The 22719-nt window shown below is 35.6% G+C and overlaps 2 protein-coding genes and 1 long non-coding RNA gene across 3 annotated transcripts; 2 read left to right on the top strand and 1 right to left on the bottom strand.

Annotated features, from left to right (window-relative positions):
- Positions 1-1151: 1151 nt before the first annotated feature.
- Positions 1152-11932, bottom strand: LOC147077935 (uncharacterized). The gene is made up of 3 exons (XR_015072217.1): positions 11735-11932; positions 2435-2669; positions 1152-1355 (listed from the first exon to the last, which is right to left on the bottom strand). It is a non-coding gene; the product is annotated as an uncharacterized LOC147077935 (long non-coding RNA).
- A 1691-nt stretch (positions 11933-13623) lies between these two features.
- LOC147077934 (uncharacterized) lies at positions 13624-14977 on the top strand. The gene is made up of 2 exons (XM_085960947.1): positions 13624-13726; positions 14611-14977. The coding sequence occupies exons 1-2, from the start codon at positions 13652-13654 to the stop codon at positions 14956-14958; spliced, it is 423 nt and encodes a 140-aa protein (XP_085817073.1). The 5' UTR covers positions 13624-13651; the 3' UTR covers positions 14959-14977.
- Positions 14978-16529: 1552 nt separating this feature from the next.
- On the top strand, positions 16530-20277 carry ND-42 (NADH dehydrogenase (ubiquinone) subunit ND-42). The gene is made up of 2 exons (XM_085960946.1): positions 16530-16620; positions 18602-20277. The coding sequence occupies exon 2, from the start codon at positions 18654-18656 to the stop codon at positions 19866-19868; it is 1215 nt and encodes a 404-aa protein (XP_085817072.1). The 5' UTR covers positions 16530-16620; positions 18602-18653; the 3' UTR covers positions 19869-20277.
- The last annotated feature ends 2442 nt before the right edge of the window (positions 20278-22719 follow it).

The raw sequence follows: 22719 nt of genomic DNA, 5'->3' as shown, positions 1-22719 counted from the left end.
TATAGGAATAAGCATGAGACTCGGGGAAATGGGATGCAGGGTCGTGGGTGGTTTGACTTATTACCTCTAAGACCTCAGTTACCTGTCCGGTTACTATACTCATTCGTGTAGGTTCCTAGATTAATAAAAAGGCATAATAAATGGGATAAATATAAATATCTCGGATTGAGCGCCACTCTATGATGATGCATAGAGACAATAGTGAAGGATAATTAAATGAAAAGCAAGTAGAGAAATTTCAACAATTGTATATTAATAAATAAGATAACTTTCGGGCTACAGTGTATAAAAATGTATAATTATTAAGTGATTCACGAGCACCTAATGCGATACAATATTTAAATAAATTAGAACAAAAACCCAAAAGCTAATTCGAAACAAAGACTACTTCGGTGGACCGTAACATAAATGAACAATAAATACCAATTAAAACAAAAGGCTCTCCAGCCTATTCGCTGCCCTCGATTCCTTCCAGGACGGAATCGAGGAGTGCGTCTTCGAACGTGTGTGGACCGTGGAGTTCCTCCGATCTCCTGGCGTGGGGGGGACGTCCTTCAGATGGCCATCGTCCTCGTCTCCAAAACGTCAGGAAATCGAAAGCCCTGAGCCCAGGGTCCGAGGCTCGGAACTGGCCAAGACGTCTGCTTCCTTCGAACGATCAAGACTGAGAGAACGACTCTCGCTTCGCCTACGTGTCAAAAGCCCGCTAGCTCCGATAGCGCCGGAAATAGTGTCACGAACTCCGTACAAACTATCCCGTGCGCAGGCGCGATCCGGTCGTACTTATGCGTAGTGTTGCCCTCGTAAAGACTTCCTTGACTTAGTGTGTTATGTTATAAAATAACATGACAACTGAAACAAGTGATTCGGAATCCATATACACTACATATATAGTAACATCTTTAAACTACTTCATAGAACTACTACACATGTGACTCCTGTTGATCGTGAGGGAGTCGTTTTGTACACGATCATGATCAATGGGGAATTTATAAAAAGTGAATAATATAAAAACACTCTCTTAATAAACTAAGAAATAAAATAAATTAAATAAATACCTGAAACAACGAGCGACAGAGTAATACATGACCATATCCTCGCCAACACTATGTGCCAGGGAGAAATGATCACTGGAATCCTGTAAAATGTGTCCAATGACGTTCTGAAATACTGCTTTACCAACTCTCTTTGCATTATTGCCCAACTGGTCATCCATCCTTTGAGGTATACTCGTTTGTAGATTTTTATGATGTAATGTCGGCTGGGTTTGCCAAGCACTCTCCGGCTCAGTTGTCGGCAAAATTAATTTCTTACCCTTTTTTTTCTCAACAGGTTTTTGGCAACTCGGTTTAGGGCTAAAACAGAGGTAGGTAACAAGTCTACACTTAATAATTACTCATAAATAGACTTTATAAATGACAACAGAGTTAATAGATAGACAGACTTGCAGTTTTCTATTAACTACTGTTATGGAATAATATCATCAGTACCAATCTGTATAATAATTTATTAATGTATTAATAAAGGCATTTATCAGTTGTAGACTCCAGCTTCTATATCGAGACGTACACGTCACCGTGGCCGTTTCAGGAACTAAAACCGTTGCCGTTTCAGGAACTAAAACCGTTGCTTTTGCAAAGCAAGCAAAATGCGCGTGACATAATACCTACTATATTCACATACAGTGGCATGATGCAGATGTCAATATATAGAAGCCATACAGTAGCTACCTTCGAAGAGCATCAAAACTAGCCAGTAAATGCTCTCAAGAAATGTAAATTAAGATATTAACTTCTCAGGATGGCACGCTTCAAACAAATTTCTTAGAATGATCACAGATACCCCATATATATATATTTTTTTTTTCCATCAGTAGGAAACAAAAGAGAGACCATTTAGTTCCCTCTCCATCTCCGTAGATATAAAAATAAAATATTTTGCAGTACTGGCTCCATCAATTCGAAGGAAAATCCACTGTATGATCTTATTTTTCCCTGTTATTTTTTTTTCTTTCTTCCCTCAGACCCACGACAAAGGGCCGTGAGCTTTTCCTTGATAGGTATATGCGAGTACTACAGTTGACGAGGATAAAAGGCCATTTGGCTTTGGTGCCTCATATTATATCAATATATAAAAAAATATATGTTTAGGACTTGATGTATCTGGGTAGCGAAGGCAAGACCGCCTGAAATGATTATCGATTTCAATAATGCTATTAATAATAATTTTAATAATTAAAATAAATAATTAATTCAACAAGTCATTGTAATAAATGTTAAATTAATTCGCAATTAAATAATGTCAACTATGTGATATGTAGTGAGTTTGATCATTGCCGCAGTAGTTGACATGCAGCGTTACCGTCACCTTAGTGTTGTCGTCTGGGCTACTTGTACATTTTAACCAATGATCTGTATTTTTCATAAGTCCTTACCAAGGTGTTACAGGGATGTCTGAACATGATGACTCCAGTTCAATGTTAGAATTCGATGAATAACCTTCTGTCTGATATTCCTCATAGACAACAGTACCGGTTAACTGTTCAACAATTATTGGTGATTGAACAATGCCACTGGTTGATTGCTCATCATTTGTTGAGTGAAGTGAAGGTGCACTCTCTTGAACATGGACATGTTTACGTTTATTCTTTTTATACATTTTAAATTATCCTAGAATAAAATAAATTAAATAATCAGAAAATTAATGTGAGTTAACCCTTCCATGTTTCATGTTTAAAATAATTCTAACACATATAGATAAATTTCAATATGCAATATCACATAAAAATAGGATAGAAGACACAATTATTATTATTGACCAGTTTTTCTTGTTTTGTCATGTAAATTAGCAGAAAGGTGTTGAAATAATTTATTGGAAAACATGAATATGACATTTAAACAAAAACAATTCACAATTTTCAACTATCAGTGACCAAACGATACAATTATTGACCACCCAATAAATTAAAGGTACCTAAACATTATTACCCACGATGGCCGCGCGGGTTAAACGTTGGCCTATAGCGTCAATGGTCCCAGGTTCGAATCCTGGGTCTGGGAAGTACACATATTGTATTTCAATTTGTGTCAGAGTAATTTGAGTCAGAGTATGGACCTAATAGGTTAAGGTTAAGTGGCTGACATCCATTTCTCGTAAAAACAAAATCTGTTAATACAAACCTTCGCTCTATGAAAACCCATATTATGATCTTATTAGGATCGGACATGGTCGGAAAAAAAAACATTATTTTTACTAAAAGGGCGTCAATGCCGACTATATTCAAGCCGTGGCACTGAATAGGGAATTACAATGGTAGTGCTAGTTATTGATTATCTTGGAATGCAATGCGGTAACCTGTTCACAATAAATGAAGATTTTCGATTGCATATTTTGTTTTAATTTTTTGTATATGCAACTACTCGTATCATCATTTTACCATATTACATTCGAAGTAAGTATGCGCAATAACTAGCCAAGAAAGTTTACTGTTTCATGTTACAGACTGACTATATAGTGGGCTTTGGAGAATATAGTAAAAGCAAAACTAACTACATAGGTACATATTTAGTTTTGATTTTTACATGCTTTATAATTTTTGAAGTGGAATTTTTTATGCACGGACCTACACAAAACAATCCTGGGAGAATGAAACCCGCTGATCTGTGGCGAAAAATCGTTATGATGTACTTGACAAACCATCAACTAATATGTGATGGTGATTAATGGTTGCCGAGTGGCTAACGAGTCAGTTTATAATGTCGTGGGTCCCAGGTTCAACTCCCGGGTCTGGCAAATACACATTCTTTTTCAATGTGTGTTCGGAGTCAGACTTAATAGGTTGAGCAAGTAGCTAACATCCATTTCTCGTAAAAACAAAAATCTGTTGATACACACCTCCACTTTGTGGAGAGCCTATATGCAGCGCTCGAAATGGAAAATTTTACGAACCGGAGCGATCTATAATTTTCCGAAAATTTTAACATTTTTATCAATTTTATGTATATTTTATAAAAATAAGTGCGTTAGATTTTTGTCTTATATGCTCAAACTATTTTTTCCATGAGACGTCTCATAGTTTTGGGGATTTTATCAACCGGAACAGCGCTCCGATGTGCTCTGTTCTATTTCGAGTCCTGCCCATAATATTATGATTTTATTAGGATCGGACATGGTCTAATAATAATAATAATAATAATAATATGCAATTATAAAACAAATTATTTCAATGAGCGCACATTTTACACAGAATTTTTTAAGTTAACGTTTTCATTTTCTTTAATACTTTTAAATATTTTTAGTACATACCAACTGATTACTTAAAATATATAAATTATTGATACACCCCTGTTACAGGCGGGCTTCTCCCGGTGTAAAATAATCATTTAGTAGCTCAAGTCGAAACGTAACCCTGACCTCTAGAAACGGCTTCATAAAACATCTAATCTGATTCCTTGCTCAACCACGTAAGTATGTTTTTATTTATAAGTAAGGGCCTTCGTCCGGTGTGTGAAAATCACATATTGGGCGGAGGTGTAATTAAGATAAATTTAATTTAATTTAAAAAGTATAAATGATGATGGATGAAAGAGATAATTTTAAGACTAAATATAAGGATTCAAAAATAATAAATTTTGCCGCGCTTGTCGGCAACGTCCAAATTTCGACGCGCCTGCGCCAGGGTGGTCCTCGTGATTCGTGAAATCAAAAAACATCACGCGATAAAATTTGGCCAATCACGAGAGTCCTTTTTGTGGAATGGCGTGGGTACGCGAAGTTTGAAAAAGAAAAAGAAATTAGCAAGCGTCCCCTTTCCGATAGGATAGGACCTGCGAAACTTATTGTTAAAACAAAATATGTAAACGTTTAAAGAAAATGTAAAATATAAGAAGACCACGTTACGAGCACGAAAGACCGTGTTTTATTTATACTCCAACCGTTTGAATTTCTTTTTTTTGTGAATCCGGGGTTCGATGGACTCCTGAGCTAGCCGCTGGAACCCCGGGGATCTCATTATCCATCAAATTTATTAAATTGCAGCTTATTTATTATGTTATGATGCATCATTAAGCTCCCCCTAAAGCAGTGGTGGCCAAACTGTGGGGCATGCGCCAAACGTGGCGCATTGGATAATTACAAGTGGCGCATTGCATCTTTGCACCTACTTATTCTTTTGAAGTAGGCGCCATAACTGAATCCATCTTCATATTTTCAACACCTGAGTGCTGATTAAAAGCAAAACAAGGTCGCGAATAACTGATTCAAATTTGTAGAATATTCTCTGCTGGTCTCAGTAAACATAAACAAACATTGAAAGACTAGCGAAATCCAAACGCTCAAAAGCTCTCAGTGCTCCATCCCGCCCAGAGCTCGCTCTCTCTCTCTCATCGCATCCAACAACTGTGGTCCAGAGTTATCTTCACCAAATGAGACTCTCCAACAGATTTTTAAGAATATTGTATTCGCGAGAATTTCGAGATTGTGTTATTGATTTCTAAATTTTTTTATTGAAGGTATAAGTGGTGATTTTACTTACGGGATCATCGTGCTCGATTCTACATTGTGTACATTTTATAATGAATTTTCACTGAAATATTACAATGCGATAATCGCATTCGAGGTACACCCGATCCTCTTTGGCACGAGGGATACGTACCGAAGACCACCGCGCAATGTTTTGCGCCGTGTAAAAAAGATAAGGTGCCCATACAAAAATGGTAGATTGGTTCCATTACTTAAAATCAACTCAAAATACGAAATTCTTGAACTCAAAAATAAATCGAATTTATTTATTATTTATACATAAAAATACATAGTTTTCGATTAAAATTAAATTTAGCAAAGAGATATATATTCATTCAGCGTCGCTACTTGACTTGAATAAACGTGCCCGTTTACTGCTGTTTTTCGCTGGCGAAAAATCGCTCTCATCGCTGGAAATATTTAATGACGCTGACGCCGAAGCACGCGACGCGTCACTCGTATCGAACCTGAAGTGACTGACTAGTGGCGTCATGTATGTACGTATGTATGTCTGGGCGGCATCCAGTGACAAAATATGTAAGCACCAGTGGCGTGCGGTCCATTGCAACGCAATTTTTTGATAAATATGTGCATACATACGTATTTTTATTCTTTTTAGTTTTTTTAAGCCGTGTTAAAGCAAAAAACTCAGTCTAAATAAAAAATAATCGGTACAACACCGTGTTATTTCCAAATCGTGCAAAAAGAGGATTGGGTGTACCTTTAAAAAGAGATTATACCTACCTACATTGTTTTGACTTGCAGAATATTTTATGATAATGGACCATAATCACCACGGCGATCGTCGCATAAGAATAACCACTATTTTTCATTAAAAAATTACGTCCAAATTCGGGTCGTGAGCTTCCGGCAAAAAAATCACCCGCGAATTTTGAAAACTCCGTTGAGAACCGCTGAGAGTTTTTTTATTTGTTATCTCCGGATTCTTTTCCAGGAAACATTTTTACTCGCGAATTTAATAAATTCCACCGAAAATCGAGTTATCTATCGTTTTTTTACTTTCGCAACGCTGCTTCCGAATCTCATTTTTTAAATGTATTCCTGATAAGAATTTCTCGAATTCTCATTGATGATTTCTCGAGATGTTCTCATTTAGGGATAGGTACTTCCCGAAATTTGAAAATAATTCTTGAGACGAGAGATTTCGATCACAAACTCTATGTACTCATACATACCTACTCATATTGAATAAAAAAACTGTATGAACTAGTTACTGGGTAATAAGTTTACTCTAAATGTAAGTAAATGCGCCACATTCAGCATGAAATTTGCGTTGATATGTTGAATTCAGTGGCGCACCCAGGGGGGGGGGGCAAGGGGCCCTGGCACCCCCCAAACATGAAAATTATCAGAATGATTTTAAACATTGAAATTGAAATATACCTTTGGGCTAGACAAATAAAAACACGGCATAAAAATGATTTGTTATAATTCTCCAGCACCCTTTTTAGAAAAATTTCTTAGATTTTAATTTCTAACACAAAAAATGTCAGGTTTTTTTAGAAACCCAATCCCTAATGGAACTGTCAAAAAATTCTCGGTGTCCACCCGAATTCCGGAGTGGTGTAGGTCATGGCTGGGGAGGGCTGACAGGGCTCTAGCCTAGGGGCCCGGCGTGTCGGGTTGACCAGATAAGTGAGATAGACACACATAAAAAAATAGCTTTAATAGTAAAAAAAAGTCGCTATTATACTTCATGACCATGAACATTTTAAAACACAATTTGAAAAACGTTAATGTAGTGTTTCACACTGCCTTTAATCTTAGCGGTAGGTAGGGGGCCCGCCAAATATCCTAGCCTGAGGGCCCGTTTCAGGATGTGGGGACCATGGTGTAGGTACACTGAGTGCAATAGACAAAAGACCGATAAACGAGAAATTAGGATGTGAAGAAGAAAAAGAGCCTATGGGACTAATTTACATTCTCCTCCTTGCCCCCCCCCCAATACTAAATCCTGGGGGCGCCACTGGTTGAATTAAATTGATATAATGATGATTCTGGTAAACAAAACGGGCTGGCCGATGGATGCATTTTGCAATCAAACTAAAGGTCTTTCAGAGAAAACGCGACGAAAGGGGTAACTGGTGGTTATGTTTGAGGCTTCCCTTCAAAATTCAAAGAAATGCGAAAGAAAATATAAAACGCCAGTTCTTGTTCACGGTAATGTAACATTATTTATTTAGATACGTAGGTATGCGCCCGCGATGGCCGAGTGGTAAAATGTCCCATTAATTATCCGCGTCGGGATAAAATCCCAGGTCTGGCAAAATTCACATATTGTTTTTCAGCGTATTTTTGAAAACAAAGAATGGAACTAATAGGCTGACCAGGGATCTCAGAAATAATGGGAACTGAAATACCTAACGGGTAAGGCGATAGCAGGTAACCGACTCGAGTACGGAAGAATCCGGGTTAAACTTACACACGTGTCAAGAATACGTTGTACGTCGAATACTGAAAACTGCTCTCGGTTTATGCATTTACGCTCATTTAATGTTGGTGTATTACACACACTATTGCACGTGCATAAATGCGTGCTTCATTTTCGTAGGACACTCACACATTCAAAAACCCTGCATCAACGTGCGGCGTATTGAATATAGCCTATCGGTATTATATTTATTATCTGTTCTGTGAGGCTGACCAAGTGGCTAACATCTATTTCTCGTAAAAAAAATGTTACGAAAGAAGTTTTGTGAGGCGGCCAAAACCCACACTGGATTGCAGAACCATTTAAAAAAAATAGGTATATACCAAAGAGATTGGACGGTTTGTACGGGGGCGTGGTATATCGACCAGTTAAGTGAGATAAACACACACCACAAATAATTTACTCTTAACAGTAAAAAAAGTCGCTGACGGATATTTTATTTTAAAGTGTTTTTTTTAGTGTATTTTTTAGTGTATTTCCCGACTAATAAAATGGCGAAGAGTCGCATATATAATATAATGGCTATCACAAAATGGGGTCACGATCGGCGCTTCATACTATGATGCCGAGTGCCGACAATTCAAGTGGATTTATTTAAAAATAGCAAAAGTCGCTAAAAAAATACATATTATAATGCTTCAAATACACTCTATGACGATCGGTCATATATATGTCGAAAAACCAGTTTCTTATGTTGGCGTCCTGTGTCACAGGGTGTCACAGAGTGTAAATACGAAGTCATAGCTGTCATACAATATGTATGTATAAATGTCAGAATGGCATAGATTTGATCATAGACACTAAAACGCTCTTAGCATATATGTGCCCGATCGTCATATAGTCTATTTGAACCATAATACCCATTATTTACACGGAATCCTGGAGTTCCGCGGAATACCATTTGGGGAACCACTCTATAACATTACAATGCCCTTAACTTTAGCGATATATTGGAGGGGGACGCTAAACATCGTGGCATGGGAGCTCGCTTCAGGATGTGGGGGGCATGTGTAGAGGTGTCACATTGAATACTGTTTTTGTGAACCGATTTATTGGCACAGGTAGAAATAACAAAGATGGTATACAATATTGTATTCAGGGCTCGAAATAGACCGGAACGCACCGGAGCGCCGTTCCTGTTCGTGAAATTCTAAAAGGTACCGTTCCGGCTCGTGGCTTCTTTGAAAATTGCATTCCGTTTCATGTTATTGAGATAATATTGCATGTAGGTATGTAAAAGTTGTAAGAATTGATTCGTGGGAAAAAATTCGCGTGTATATTATTTATTAATGATTAGTCCTACGAGGTCTATAGTATAATATAGGCAGTTCGGACTTCAGATGTATTTACAAAAAGGTCTAAAGGGACTACAGGTCCAGGACCTTAAATTAGTGGGTCTCCGGAACCTGAAAAATAATTTGAAATCACAAAAGAACCTTGCAGCGAAGGAATATACAAATGTACGAGCTTCTAGAATTTTGAAGATAAGAGCCCAAATCTAAGAAAATTGACGAAAAATAAGTGATTTTGCAAAAATGAGTAGTTACTAGTTACTTATTTAAAAAAAACTACATTGTAATGTTGTATTGGGGGGGGGGGGGTAATGTGTAATTGCGCAGAGTCCCTTCAAGTATAAATGAAACCCTGATTATTAGGCATATCGCCCTTATGATATCCGAAAAATATTTAACATAATTTGATATTTTTGAATGATTATTCAGCGCTCCGGTTCGTAAGATTTTCTATTTCGAGCACTGATTGTATTTGCAAACGCGAATGCGAGGAAGAGTTTCTTAGTATGTACATAATATTATTTAGAACGCGTCTAACTGCTTCGACATGGGTGTCGATACAGTTCATATTTTGCGACGTCGGAACAAAGAAAAATACATCTTATTATACCTAGTCCTTATACAGGAAAGGAATATAATCAAAAACGCGCTTTGTTCTGGCATTTGAAAAGCGGTTACCATAGACATAGACTAACATACTATATAATATTAGAGAATACTGAATACTAAAACACTTTCAAATGATGACCAATGAACTCTTTGAATCCGGGGTAAGCATCAAACAAATGCGTGACGAATAAATTAGTTTTTACAACTGCGTGCAGGCGGGAAACAGATCCAGAAGGGTACCGTCAGAAAAGGTGATGTCAGTACCCAACTACCAAAGAACAGATCAATAATATAGAAATGGGAAAGACAGTCACTGTAGCACAAGACTTTAAAGCCATATTTGGTTTATGATTTAACGACTGTCATGCCATAAAACACAAAGATATACAAAGCCGCCTGAATGTTCTCAAATATTACAAATATTTCATACGCGTTTTGTTTACGTGACAAAATTTAATGCATATTAACACCTATCTGTTGAAAATAACATATTCTTTAACACTTGTTTAAGTTTATCCCATATCTCTCGACACTCGGGATTTGCACTTAATTATAGCCACACTCCCAATTCCCACTATGTTTATGCTCACTGAACCCTGGTTCTTACACTAAATGATTTTCGCCTTCTTCTACGCTCAGTGACATAGTTAAAAACATTGAAGCGCAAAACGGCATTATTTCAATCGGTATAATTTGTAAATCAATAGATTTGTTATACCTAGATATATCTACATTGCGAAAGAATTGCAAAATTGAGGTCCCTAAAATAGTGAGGCCTGGATTATATTTTATTCTCTACAACAGATAATTAAAATTAATTTCATATGTACCTTTATAGAAGTCTATCCGAAAATTAATCACAACAAATCTCACTAGTTAGGTTACACTGTTATAATTCAACTGACAGGAAAATGAAAGAGGTCCAATATTATTGAAACCTACTAATGGGCACTTAATGAGTTTTCTTAATTAGCCAACATATTATTATAATGACAACGTTGCTTTCATATCTTATCAAAATGAATTGTAAGTATCTGCTAATGGTCAATAATAATTGTCAATAATCTTTCATCAATATCCTTACCATAATAATTATAAATGTTGTCTTATCTGTGTATTTTTATTTTATGCGATAGCTCTTCTAAATATAGGTAAGTACCTACTTTTATTGTACCTAATGTTATAATTATCATAGTTGTTATTAAAATTGTAGTGTCTGTTGATTCGCATATAACTGAAAAAACTACTCGTCCAATATTCATGAAACTTGAAACATGCATATGCACCACAATGTTAGTATCAACAAAGTTGTACCTACATATTTTACGCACACTTAATATAGGTAATAATACCATGTTATCTACCTATATAAGTAGTTTTTTTTTTAATCAGAAGTACCTACAGTTTTCGTAAACTTATGTGGTGAAACTAAAAGATGGCAACAATGCTTTAAGCCGGGTCGCCGGGACAAGCCCGCAATAGGACACGGTTTTTACGTACCTACTATGTAATATTATCAGCTATAGTCCCATTCAAACTGTGACAATACGTGGTATGCTTTTATAAATTATGAAATTTGGAGTTTGCCTAGGATGCATTAAAGCAATTATAAGCATAACTAGATACAAAATCATCTATAATATAAGATACAATATGTAGCCACACTCATAGACTAATATACTTGGCCACACTAAAGCTGTCCGCCGACACAAACCACCAGTCGTTCAATTTGACCCGCCACACATCGCTTGACACTTCTACGGCAGGAAAATAAGGTAACACAACTACCTACACTCCTGTAGATAGATACATATTATGTCAACTTGTAATTATTTAGAATCTTTGAAGATTTTGTACTCACGATATAAGTACAACTACGACGTCGGTAGGTAGGTACCTACGTAGGTATATTATTATCTATCCTCGTTATGTCACGATTTACTACAATTTCATACAATAATATGTATTATATTTAACTAATACGTCAAAGTTCGAAGATAAACACTAAAACTTTGTTTGTTTCGTTAACGTATACTTATTATCACTGTTATCAGTGCTACAGTGCTACCCAACGAATGAAATTTGATTTTATTTCATTCCAATGTGAGATGTGGTGTTATCATTGTTATATATATGCAGTGCTCTCAACATTTGTTTTCACACAATTAGGTATAAGTACCTAATACATTTTTCACACAATTAAATGGGTAAAATCTGTAGTATTTCGGAGTGAGCGTCAGCATTTCAGCATCTAATGCCGGCGCTCCATTGGCACGCAAGTCAGACGATTTACAGTCTTCGGACTTTTTTTTCGCGTGGAGCACCCCAGGTCTGCGGACTTTTTAATCCGCAGACCAGGCTCGTTGGATTTCAAACATGTTTGATATTTTACTCGCCGAGCCGCAGAAATTCGTACGTTCACCACGCTTTACCGTCACATTATTTATATCTATGCCAACGGACGACAGCGCCATATATTAGTCTATGAGCGCCATCATTATTTTACTGTCATTCAAAGTGTTCGGACATCGAAAACAACAATGGTAGATCTACGAGTGCATTCGAAAAGTTTCTTGGAAGATTTTATTAGTTGTTTTAAAGACAACCCGTCGTTGTGGAAGACGACCAGCCCACTATACAAGAATCGTGATGCCAAGTCCTTGGCGTATGCGGAACTTTTGGAAATATTAATCAAAGTGGAGCCGCAGGCAACGGTCAACGATGTCAAAAAGAAAATACAGACATTGAGGTCGGGTTACAGAAAGGAGAGAAATAAAGTAAGGACATCATATCGAAGCGGAGCTGGCACAGACGCAGTATATCTACCCAAACTGTGGTACTATAAAAATTTGGAGTTCTTGAACGACCAAATGGAAGGTACGTGGGAATGCTTTAAAGCTATTTATTATACACGTGCAGATTATGAAATTGTCGTAGCTCTGAAAGTGACATCGCATTAGATTAGCTACTATTAAGCAATTAAAACATACAGCTATGAATCATTTCTAGTCACAATAAAATTACTTATTCTTTGCTGAGGTAGGTAATAAATAATAATAATATATAGGTACGAGGGAATGCTTTAAAGCTATTTATTATACACGTGCAGACTATGACATTGTCGTAGCTCTGAAAGTGACATCGCATTAGATTAGCAACTATTAAACAATTAAAACATACAGCTATGAATCATTTCTAGTCACAATAAAATTACTTATTCTTTGCTGAGGTAGGTAAGAAATAATAATATATAGGTACGATCATGGCGGTGGAAGCGCGGCTTATTGAGTCGTGGTCGGGTCCCAGGTTCAAATCCTGGGTCTGACAAGTACACATTGAATTTCAATTTGTGTATGAGTCAGAGTATGGACCTAATATGTTGAGCAAGTGGCTGACATCCATTTCTCGTAAAAACAAAATCTGTCAATACAAACCTCCACTCCGTGGAGGTCCATATTATGATCGGACATGGTCGAAAGAAGAAGAAAAGAAATGATCATAAAATCAAAAATCGCTCGAGTTAGGTTCCTTCAGAGACAATCAATAAATCGTCAATCATCAATCAAAATTAATGGTACAGTTTGGTTATGAGGAATACAGCGGAAAACACATTTTGAAAATACCCGATATACTGGATTACACCAATTATACCAATATCAATATTAACCGTATGAAGGAATGGGTACTTAGGGGAGAGATAATAAAAAACAAGTTTGAGTATTATGTTGTATTTTAACAATTTACATTTTGTTTTACAGAATCGAGCTCAATATCCAGCATGGTGGACGATTTGGAAAACATGTCTCCTGATGAGAGTTACTCCAACTCGTTAAACAACGAAGATTGTATTGAGGTAAAACATTTTAACTAAATTGTTACATTGGTTTAATTTATCTATTGCTTATCATACTTTCTTGCCATGTGACAGCCCCGGTAGTATTAAAATATTTTTCGAAATCTCCTCGCGCTTTCTTAGCATTGGCAGTCGAGTTCCGATTAGTCGTTGCTTCCAAAGGCGCTAAGGTGTCCTGTGACCTCAGTCCGAGCTCTATTAAACCTGTCTCAGGATTTTCCCTATCAAGGTCATGAGAAGGAGTATAAGTATGTGTTGATTTGCGACGAAGAAAGTTGTGCAGCACACAGCAAGTTAATACAACTGTATTGATATTTTCAATTTTCATGTTTATTGGAGCTTGAAAAATGCGGAATCTAGCAGCTAAAATGCCAAAAACATTTTCTATAATTCGCCTGGCTCTGCATGTCCGATAATTATATATTCTTTTACTGTGATTTAATTGCCTTTGTGAATACGGCTTTATGAAATCGTTACGTAATGCAAAGGCTTCATCGCCAATATAAACAAATGGCAGTGCATCAGAATTAGCAGTAGGTTTTTTTGGTGCAGGTATTTTTAATCTGCCTTCGTCTAAACGTTTGAAAAAATCAGATTTTCTCAGTACGCCTCCATCAGAAATACGTCCATTTGTTCCAACATCAACATAAATAAATTCATAATTAGCATTTGCAATCGCCATCAAAACAATGCTGTGGAAATGTTTGTAATTATAAAAGTGGGAGCCGGCGCCTGCAGGTGGCACGATTGCAATGTGTTTCCCATCAACTGCGCCCAGGCAATTTGGAAATTGCCATTTACTATTAAATTCTTCTGCAATCGTCTCCATTTCTTCGTGCGTATCAGGGAACTGCAACAAAAAATAATCAACATTTTATTTACAGATAGAATATTCGCCTTCGACATCCACGTTGTCGACTACTCCAAGGTCGAATCTCAATAGAGCACCAGAACCCCCATCGTTCAAACGAAAAAAATCGAATGATAGCGCCAACAAAGTGTTAGAATTAATCACCGACAAACTAAGCAAGACTGAAGATGAATTTGATGTTTTTGGCAAAATGATGGCCATGAAACTACGATCGATGTCACAGGGACAAAGATTGCTGGCCGAGAAGCTGATGCATGAAGTTGCCTTTATGGGACAAAGTGACAAAATAACGCCAGCAACTACTGTTCATACTCAACCAGTTTATCGTATATTAAGCAAAAATGTACAAAAGCCGGTATAATAAATTAATGTTTTTTGTATGAATAAATATCTTGTAAAAATATTTGTTTTTTTGTTTGTTTTTATGCCTATAAACCTTAGCTTAAGCGATACAACAAATGGTAAGTATTTGAGCTATGTTAGCAAACCTATATTATTATGTGGCCTCATTTAGAAATCAAATTCCATGCTTGCTTTTCGAAGAATATGACTAGTATTACAATACATTCAACAGGAATAATTAAGCAGCTTGCTTACAGCCTATATGGAGAGTCCTGGCTAGGTACAGCATTCTAATGGTCTATTGAATATTTAGCATGTCAACGATGGCCTTATTTGTGACTATATATATACCTATCTCAAATGCATCTTGTCTGCCATTCTTATGATGTTGCCGTCTATGATTTATATAGGTAAAACAATCCACTAAACGTTCACTTTATAAGACCAACCAATGTCTACTTGTTAATGATATATTTGTAAATTTGCCCAACTTTATTAGATGACGTATAATATAATACACACCTTGAAATATTCTCCTTTCAAAACGTCAATGATGACTTGGCAAGTTTCGGGAATTATCTTGCCCAGAGTTTGTCTTCCAATCGCAGTTCTATAATGCAAGTCAGTGAATGTTCCGCCGGCAGCCAAAAATCGCAGGGTTGCACATAATCTATCATGAGGAGAAATAGCTTCCCTCATCATAGTATTTTTTTTTTTAATAAATGGGGGACCAAATTATACAGTTCTGTGTATACATCCTCCGACATTCGCAAATAATTGCGGAAATCGCTCGGTTGCAAACGCAATTCTCGTATTAAATTTGTGTGGGATAATGTCGTTCGTTTCCTTATCCAATGTTTCACCCAGTATTTGTGTACCCTTTGCTTCGTTATTACATTATCTGCCACCCAATAACCCAACGTCGACATAAAACGTCGGTATCATTTAACGCCATCACGATTTAACTGTCAGATATACGTATATTATCTATGCTGTCAAAGTCGACTGTTTTACTCGTCAAATTAATTATATACTCGTTTCGTTGAACGTCTGTTGGCCAGTAGCAGAACGTAGAAAAATCTGAAGACTTATTGTCGTCGGACTTTTGGCTCGCCAATGGAGCGCTGGCATAAAGCGTTGCCTAAAATAATCAATATAAAATTATTATATAGGTACATTTTTAGCACTTTGTAGGTAGGTACGTGACGTCGTGTTGAATACAATGCGATTGGATGAAGTTGAGGAGTTTGGTGGTTGAGATTGTCATATCGAAAGAAAAAGTATCGGTACCTACTTACCTAACATATTAAAAATAGTATTGATAGGTAGGTACCTACCTACTGGAATCGTATATATCGGGAGAAAAAATTTAGTTTTAAAAACAATATTTATGATTTTTATAATAATCATTGGAGCTGTTTATTTAACAAAAAAATGAGCAACATATTAATTAAGTACCTCCTACCTACCTAGCTACTTGAAAATAGTGTGGATCGAACTCACCCCATTTCACGGCATTTATTTTTTTCGGAGTTGCTGCGTAGATGTTGCTAGTTTAAAAATTCAGTAGCCATATAATATTTTAAAAATAATCAAGTTATGTCACTCTCGTAGTTAATATTTTTATCATTTTCGGTATAGAAAATAGGGGCAACCTAATCTTGTTATGATATTTTAAAAGGTATGTATTTATTATTTTTTAAATCGCGTTTTTGCAATTTTTTCCACGATATAAGTATGAGGGATGAATAACTCATTGAACCCAGTCCCATTACTGCAATAATATTGTGACGGTGTGGCATTGATGCATAATAATTTATGTGGAAGAAAAGAGATTATTTTGTAATAATACAATTATTACGTTCGCTGAGTACATCCGTTACCTTATCTATATTTTGTTCATTGAAATCTTCAGAAATGATATAAAAAATAACCGGAAAAGTTCATTGCAAGACCATAATATTCCTACCATAAGTTTGACAGTTGGTATCATAATAAAGAAAAAATCGCTATTTAGACATTAGAGACTTGTTTTCTATTTCATCTTAAATATTTGTAGGGTATAGGCCGGTTTGATACTCTTATATAAGAAAGGTATAGATGTTATTGGTTATTAATATGCACCAAAAACTTATAGTCCAAACTCCATATTTTAATTTTTATGATCAATGTCTTTTGAGGCTAAAAACCGAACCAAATCCCAACACAACCTACTGCAACCCAAAAATAGGTTTCAAAACACCTTAACCACGAAAACCTTCAGTACTATATTTTTACTAAAGCTCGAAATTGGATTTTTGAATATTTTTTTAATTTTACAATCATAGATATAGTAAATAAACAGATGGTGTGTTTATGTACTAATAGAAAATAGTTCACCATGAAATATAAGCTACCTAATCCGACAGTCATAATCGCTAAGAATGTCGTAACATGTCATTGTGGTATTTTTTCATAACGGTCGATTTGTCACACTGCTACGCCAATGAATGCAATCGGCATACAAAATCTTGCCACTTTTGCAATCGGTCTATGCTTCGTGCTTGTTTATAAGTAATCGTATTTCCCCATAAGAAATATGATTTTACGAAACACTACATGTATTATTCTAGAATAATTAGGTACAGTGTGACGCTGTCTGAGTATTTTTGTGAATTCTTGGCAGTGTTGTCAGAAATCTCGTAACCCCGATTCTTTTTATGTACAAGACCCCGCAGCTTTGGTAGGTAGAGCGAAATTACAAAAGCTAGGCCATTGCGTTATAAATGAAACATATAAAATAATAAACACAATATAAGTATATATATCGTCACCGTTCAGGCAAACGTCACCAACCCAAAAACATCATTTCGAGATATCGCAATTTGAAATTTTGGAAATAAAGGAAAAATCAGATTTTAATGTTTTTAAGGTTTTATCTACTGTCCAACAAGAAGATTTAGGCACGGTCCGGAAGTCGCTGTCGTCGACTAAATAGGAGGAGTCTTAGTAGTTCACAGTTTTAACACGTGGACAACTCGTCGCTAACCGGAAGGCGCTTCAATCGAAGTGCGGTTAAAAATGGGAGGAGCTTGTTAGTTCACAGTTTTAACACATAGCCAAGAAGATCTTGTTGGACTGTACATTACATAATTTTCTCATGTCTTCTTAATAAATTCTTTAGGTTACTTTTACTTTTTGATGCTAATTAAAACATCTGGACGGTTTTGAAGGAGGCAAAGTGGCTAAAACGTGGTTTGGTGACTTGATTGTTAATAATCTGGACCAAAGCGATCTTATTATGACATGCTAAAGTAACTATTCTTGTTTAGTTATTATTGCCTATTTCAGACGAGTATTAGAAGTTTTCAAATGACAAATCAGTAAAAGTCACCATACATAGTTTAGTAACTTTTGCTTGTATATTTATAATGAAGGATTTATTTTTATAGTGTCAATAATGTGTTATGATTGTTAAAATTTCGATTAATTTAGATAATTATTAAAGATTAAGTTCTTTACATGTTAGTTTTTTTCTATTTACTTGGTAGAGATTTATTTAAAAAAATGTAAATGCGTGCTGGTGTTGGAATGGCGACGTTTTGTTTGGTGCTAACTTTTTGTTTGTTCTACATTATCAATGGTGGGATTTTTTCTAATAATAAACCAATTTTTATTTTCAGGTGGCATACATTACCACCTTTTGACAATACTGAGTAACATACGACACCGAACATGGCACTCATTTTTCGTGTGACCTCTTTCAAAACTCTCCTTAGCAACAATGTAATGGTGTGCACTGGCATGTTACCCATTGTGCAAAAACGCGGAATCGCTGGTAAAGTCCTGCGACAAGGTTTGAACTGGCCCGCAAGAAAAGCGCCATTCCCCTGGGAAACTAAAAACTATACGCTGATCAATAGTCTGTTCGATAGAACAGTCGAACGCTTCGATGATAACACCAAAATAGTTGTTGTGGAGGGGCCTGTCGCAGTCGGGAAAACGGCTCTCGCCAAGCAATTGGCGGAAGATCTAGATATGAGGCATTTCCCTGAACCGACCATGGATTTGCATTATATCGACCAGTATGGTTTCGATATACGAACCCTTGATGAGAAGCTTCCCGTCTCGTGCCGAACCTACGATCATAATAACTTTTGCCGTGACCCCAATCACGTCAACGCAGCTGCGTTTCAAATAAATATGTATCATTTACGATATGAACTATACATAGATGCCCTCGCACATCTGTTTAATACCGGCCAAGGAGTAGTTTTAGAAAGGTGTCCCTGGTCGGACCACGTGTTTGTCGATGCAATGCTGGCTGCTAATTTCATCAGTCCCGCTTCTCATTCTGTATATGAGGACGTGAAAAAGAATACCATAAGCGAGTTAATGAGGCCCCATCTTGTCATTTACCTCGACGTCCCTACCAATGTCGTCAAAGACCGAATCAAAGCGAGAAACCTCCCCCATGAGAAAGATTCGAAGGCCTACTCTGACGTATTTTTATCGGCGATGGAAAAATCATACAAGCAGAAGTATCTGAAACAAATCAGCAGTCACGCTGAACTTTTGGTGTACGATTGGACCGAACCGGGAGAGACCGAAATCGTTGTCGAGGATATCGAACGAATTGATTTTGATTGCTTTGAAAGATTCGATCCGAAAATGGCAGATTGGCACAAGGCTAACACCACGGCGTGGTGCGACACCAGGATGCTTTACACCAACCGCAAGTACCATCTCCTGAATTTCTTCAATGTGCCCCGATTCGATGTACCCGAAATGGTAATTGATGGCGACGATTACTTAGCATACACTAACATAATGGATGAAGTTAAGAGCAAGCAATACCTCCCCGGATATAACGCGGAAGCGGGTGATACTGGATTACTCTTCAAAATAGGCGTGGATAAGAGATTCGAAGATATTCCTCTCAAAAAGTGATTTATCTTAAATTAAATAATATACATAATGTTATCATAGCCCTTTATTATTTATTTGTGAATAAATTGAAACTGATGTCTATGTCTTGCAAGCTATAGTTGTAATTTAATATCTTGGAATAGATGTAATGTTTCACCAAAAGAATCCACATTGTGAAGAATAAATAAATTATAAAAAAATATATTTTGTACTGATATTTTTGACACTTTCCTACATGATTTTTTGTATCCAGACGTACTACTAATAATTTATTTTAAACCACATTATTACGTGATACATTATGAATTAAAACATTTTATGGGGATATGTAAGTGTGTACAAGATTTTTTGTATTTTCCTTTAGAGAAGTAGCAACCATGAAAATATTATCAAACTACATTTTAAAATAAAAACGATATTATTCCACATCTTGCTTATAATTGCTATTATTGTTTCCTTCTGTCATATTGCATTTTCGGTAAAAAATAAACCAATTAACATTAATGCGACCTTTTCTCTTGAAAACAATGTTGTTAAAAATCATTTTTATTTTTAAAACACGTAAGATAACATCAACATAATTGTCTGTATTTAAATGGTTCAATATAAAATCAGTACTTAAATCAACAGACTATTATACTGCCCCCATAAGCAAAAACACAGCTAATGGGAAAAAGTCAATTTTGAGAAAAGAGCGGTTATCATGTTTTTCATTGCTGTTAATTGTTAAATGTTCATTAAAAGTTAATCAATTTTAATAAATGTTTCGGTTTATAATAGATTATTTAAAAATTGATATTTTAATTACATAAAAATTGCAAAATTACAAAAATATTGATTATAAAACTTCACTATTGTCTTTTTGTTTATGATTTTGAATGGAATAATGTCAATTTCATAAGGAAAAAAACAGTAAATATGTTTTTTTGCTTATAATTTAAATTGTAATGGATATTTTTGAAAAATGAAATACTTATTTTTTAATGTAATGGTATTTTATTTAATAAATAATATTGGAATGAAGATACTTGTCCTTCGCGTAGGGTCTACACCAGTGGTTTTTTGGTATTTATAAAATTGGTTGAATACACATGACTTGTCTTAAATTTCTTTCCACCCTCAAAAATGATCCATAATGTGTTTTTCTGATGAGATCATATGTGAAATAGTCCGTTTCTGAGAATAAAGTCAATTTAAACAATTGGCAACAATTGCTTTATTAACACAATCACTGCTGACCTGTTAATTAATATTTAATTACCACATTTGAATATCATGTTAATTATATCTAATGGCCAGTCGCAGTGTCAGCACTAAATGAGTGAATATTGTCAAGTTTTCCTACTACTGTATACTGAGAAAGATTATTCAGTGTAATGCACTTCATAAAAAACGAATATCGAAGCCAGTTGACAGATGTAAACTTAGAAGCGGCCATGCGGCTCGCATTAGAAAAAAGGAATATTGAGGAATTTCCGTTTGCATTATTTTTAAATATCAAATGTTCAGAGACATAAGTACAATTATCATTAATTTAATAAGACCAGATAGTTAGAAATGTGTTTTTTGATGGATTAAGATTAAAAAACTAATTTAGTGCTAACAACGGGACTGGCGCGTTTTCAGTAGTTGGCCATTAGATATAATTAACATGATATTTAAATGTGGTAATTAAAAAGTAATTAACTAGTCATTAACATTTTACTTGCCATTTTAATTTCATTGGATTTTGCAGCATTTTGATCAAGTTTATCCGATTGCATACTGTCCAAAACAAAGTTGAGAATTTTTTTTTCACGATTCTTAGTCCAATTTCGAACTTAATCACCTTTGAATCTTAAATTATAGTTAAAAATTTAGGGCGATATGAAATTAGTGAATGATTAATTTGAGGTTATCTCACTATTACCAGTTACATGCGGTATTACGTTTGTGTAAAAATTCTAGAATCATAAACAAAAAAACAGTAAGCCAGCGTTTTTAAGCAAAAAACGCAGCAAATCGATAAATGTGCTGTGTTTTTACTTATGAATCAATATTTACTGTTTTGTTGCTCCGAAAAGCCTAACATTTTTGCAAAAGTAACAAACACATTATGATGATTTGTATATTAAAATAAATGATTTTCTGTTTATTTTGTTATATAATTATGTTCAGAATTTTATCTAGTATGTCACCTCATACTTACTTTAATTTTTCATTTTTTCCCATTAGCTGTGTTTTTGCTTATGGGGGCAGTATAATTATCTTCATGAAATCTATAACCCAACATTCCGAAAAAAGATGGCTGACTGATCACTGCTGATTATAAACCGCCTTGACAATAGAAATATTACTAATATTGGATAGGTATATTATAGCGCCTGTACACGTGCATGGATTTACTGGCAGCAATAGTTTTAAACTATCATGACAACAACTGTGTACACGTAAAAGTTCTGACTGTCTCTCCAATTCATTAAGAGTGAGCGAGACGCGATGTTGTCATTTCACGGTACTATTTCGTATTATCTGACTGGTAATGAAAATCGGTGAACCTGAAAATTCGTTCGTAGTTCGTTTTTTTGCCGGCAGGTTCGCCACTATCGTTATACTGCGCAGGCTCAGATCGAAAAAATCCTACTGTCGCGTGAAAATTCAGAAGCTTCCAAACTGTTTTGATTCATGCATGCAATCTTGCCAACTGCAGGATAATACATGTTTACCCATGTTATGTTTCTTGTTATGGCCGCGATAATACTTAATGTCAACAGTAAATCCATGCACGTGTAAACGGGGTTTAATATACCGATTTATTGTGCTAGATGTCCATTATGTATCGATACATATCAAAATGCATCTGTTTATGTGTCCTGGATTTATAGAATAATTT

Source organism: Rhyacophila brunnea, unplaced genomic scaffold (assembly GCF_057557595.1).
Source record: "Rhyacophila brunnea isolate RB1 unplaced genomic scaffold, BYU_Rbru_1.0 scaffold_12, whole genome shotgun sequence".
Classification (NCBI taxonomy): Eukaryota; Metazoa; Arthropoda; class Insecta; order Trichoptera; family Rhyacophilidae; genus Rhyacophila; species Rhyacophila brunnea.
Note: the sequence above shows the minus strand (reverse complement) of the source record. Positions and strands in the feature narration are given on the sequence as shown.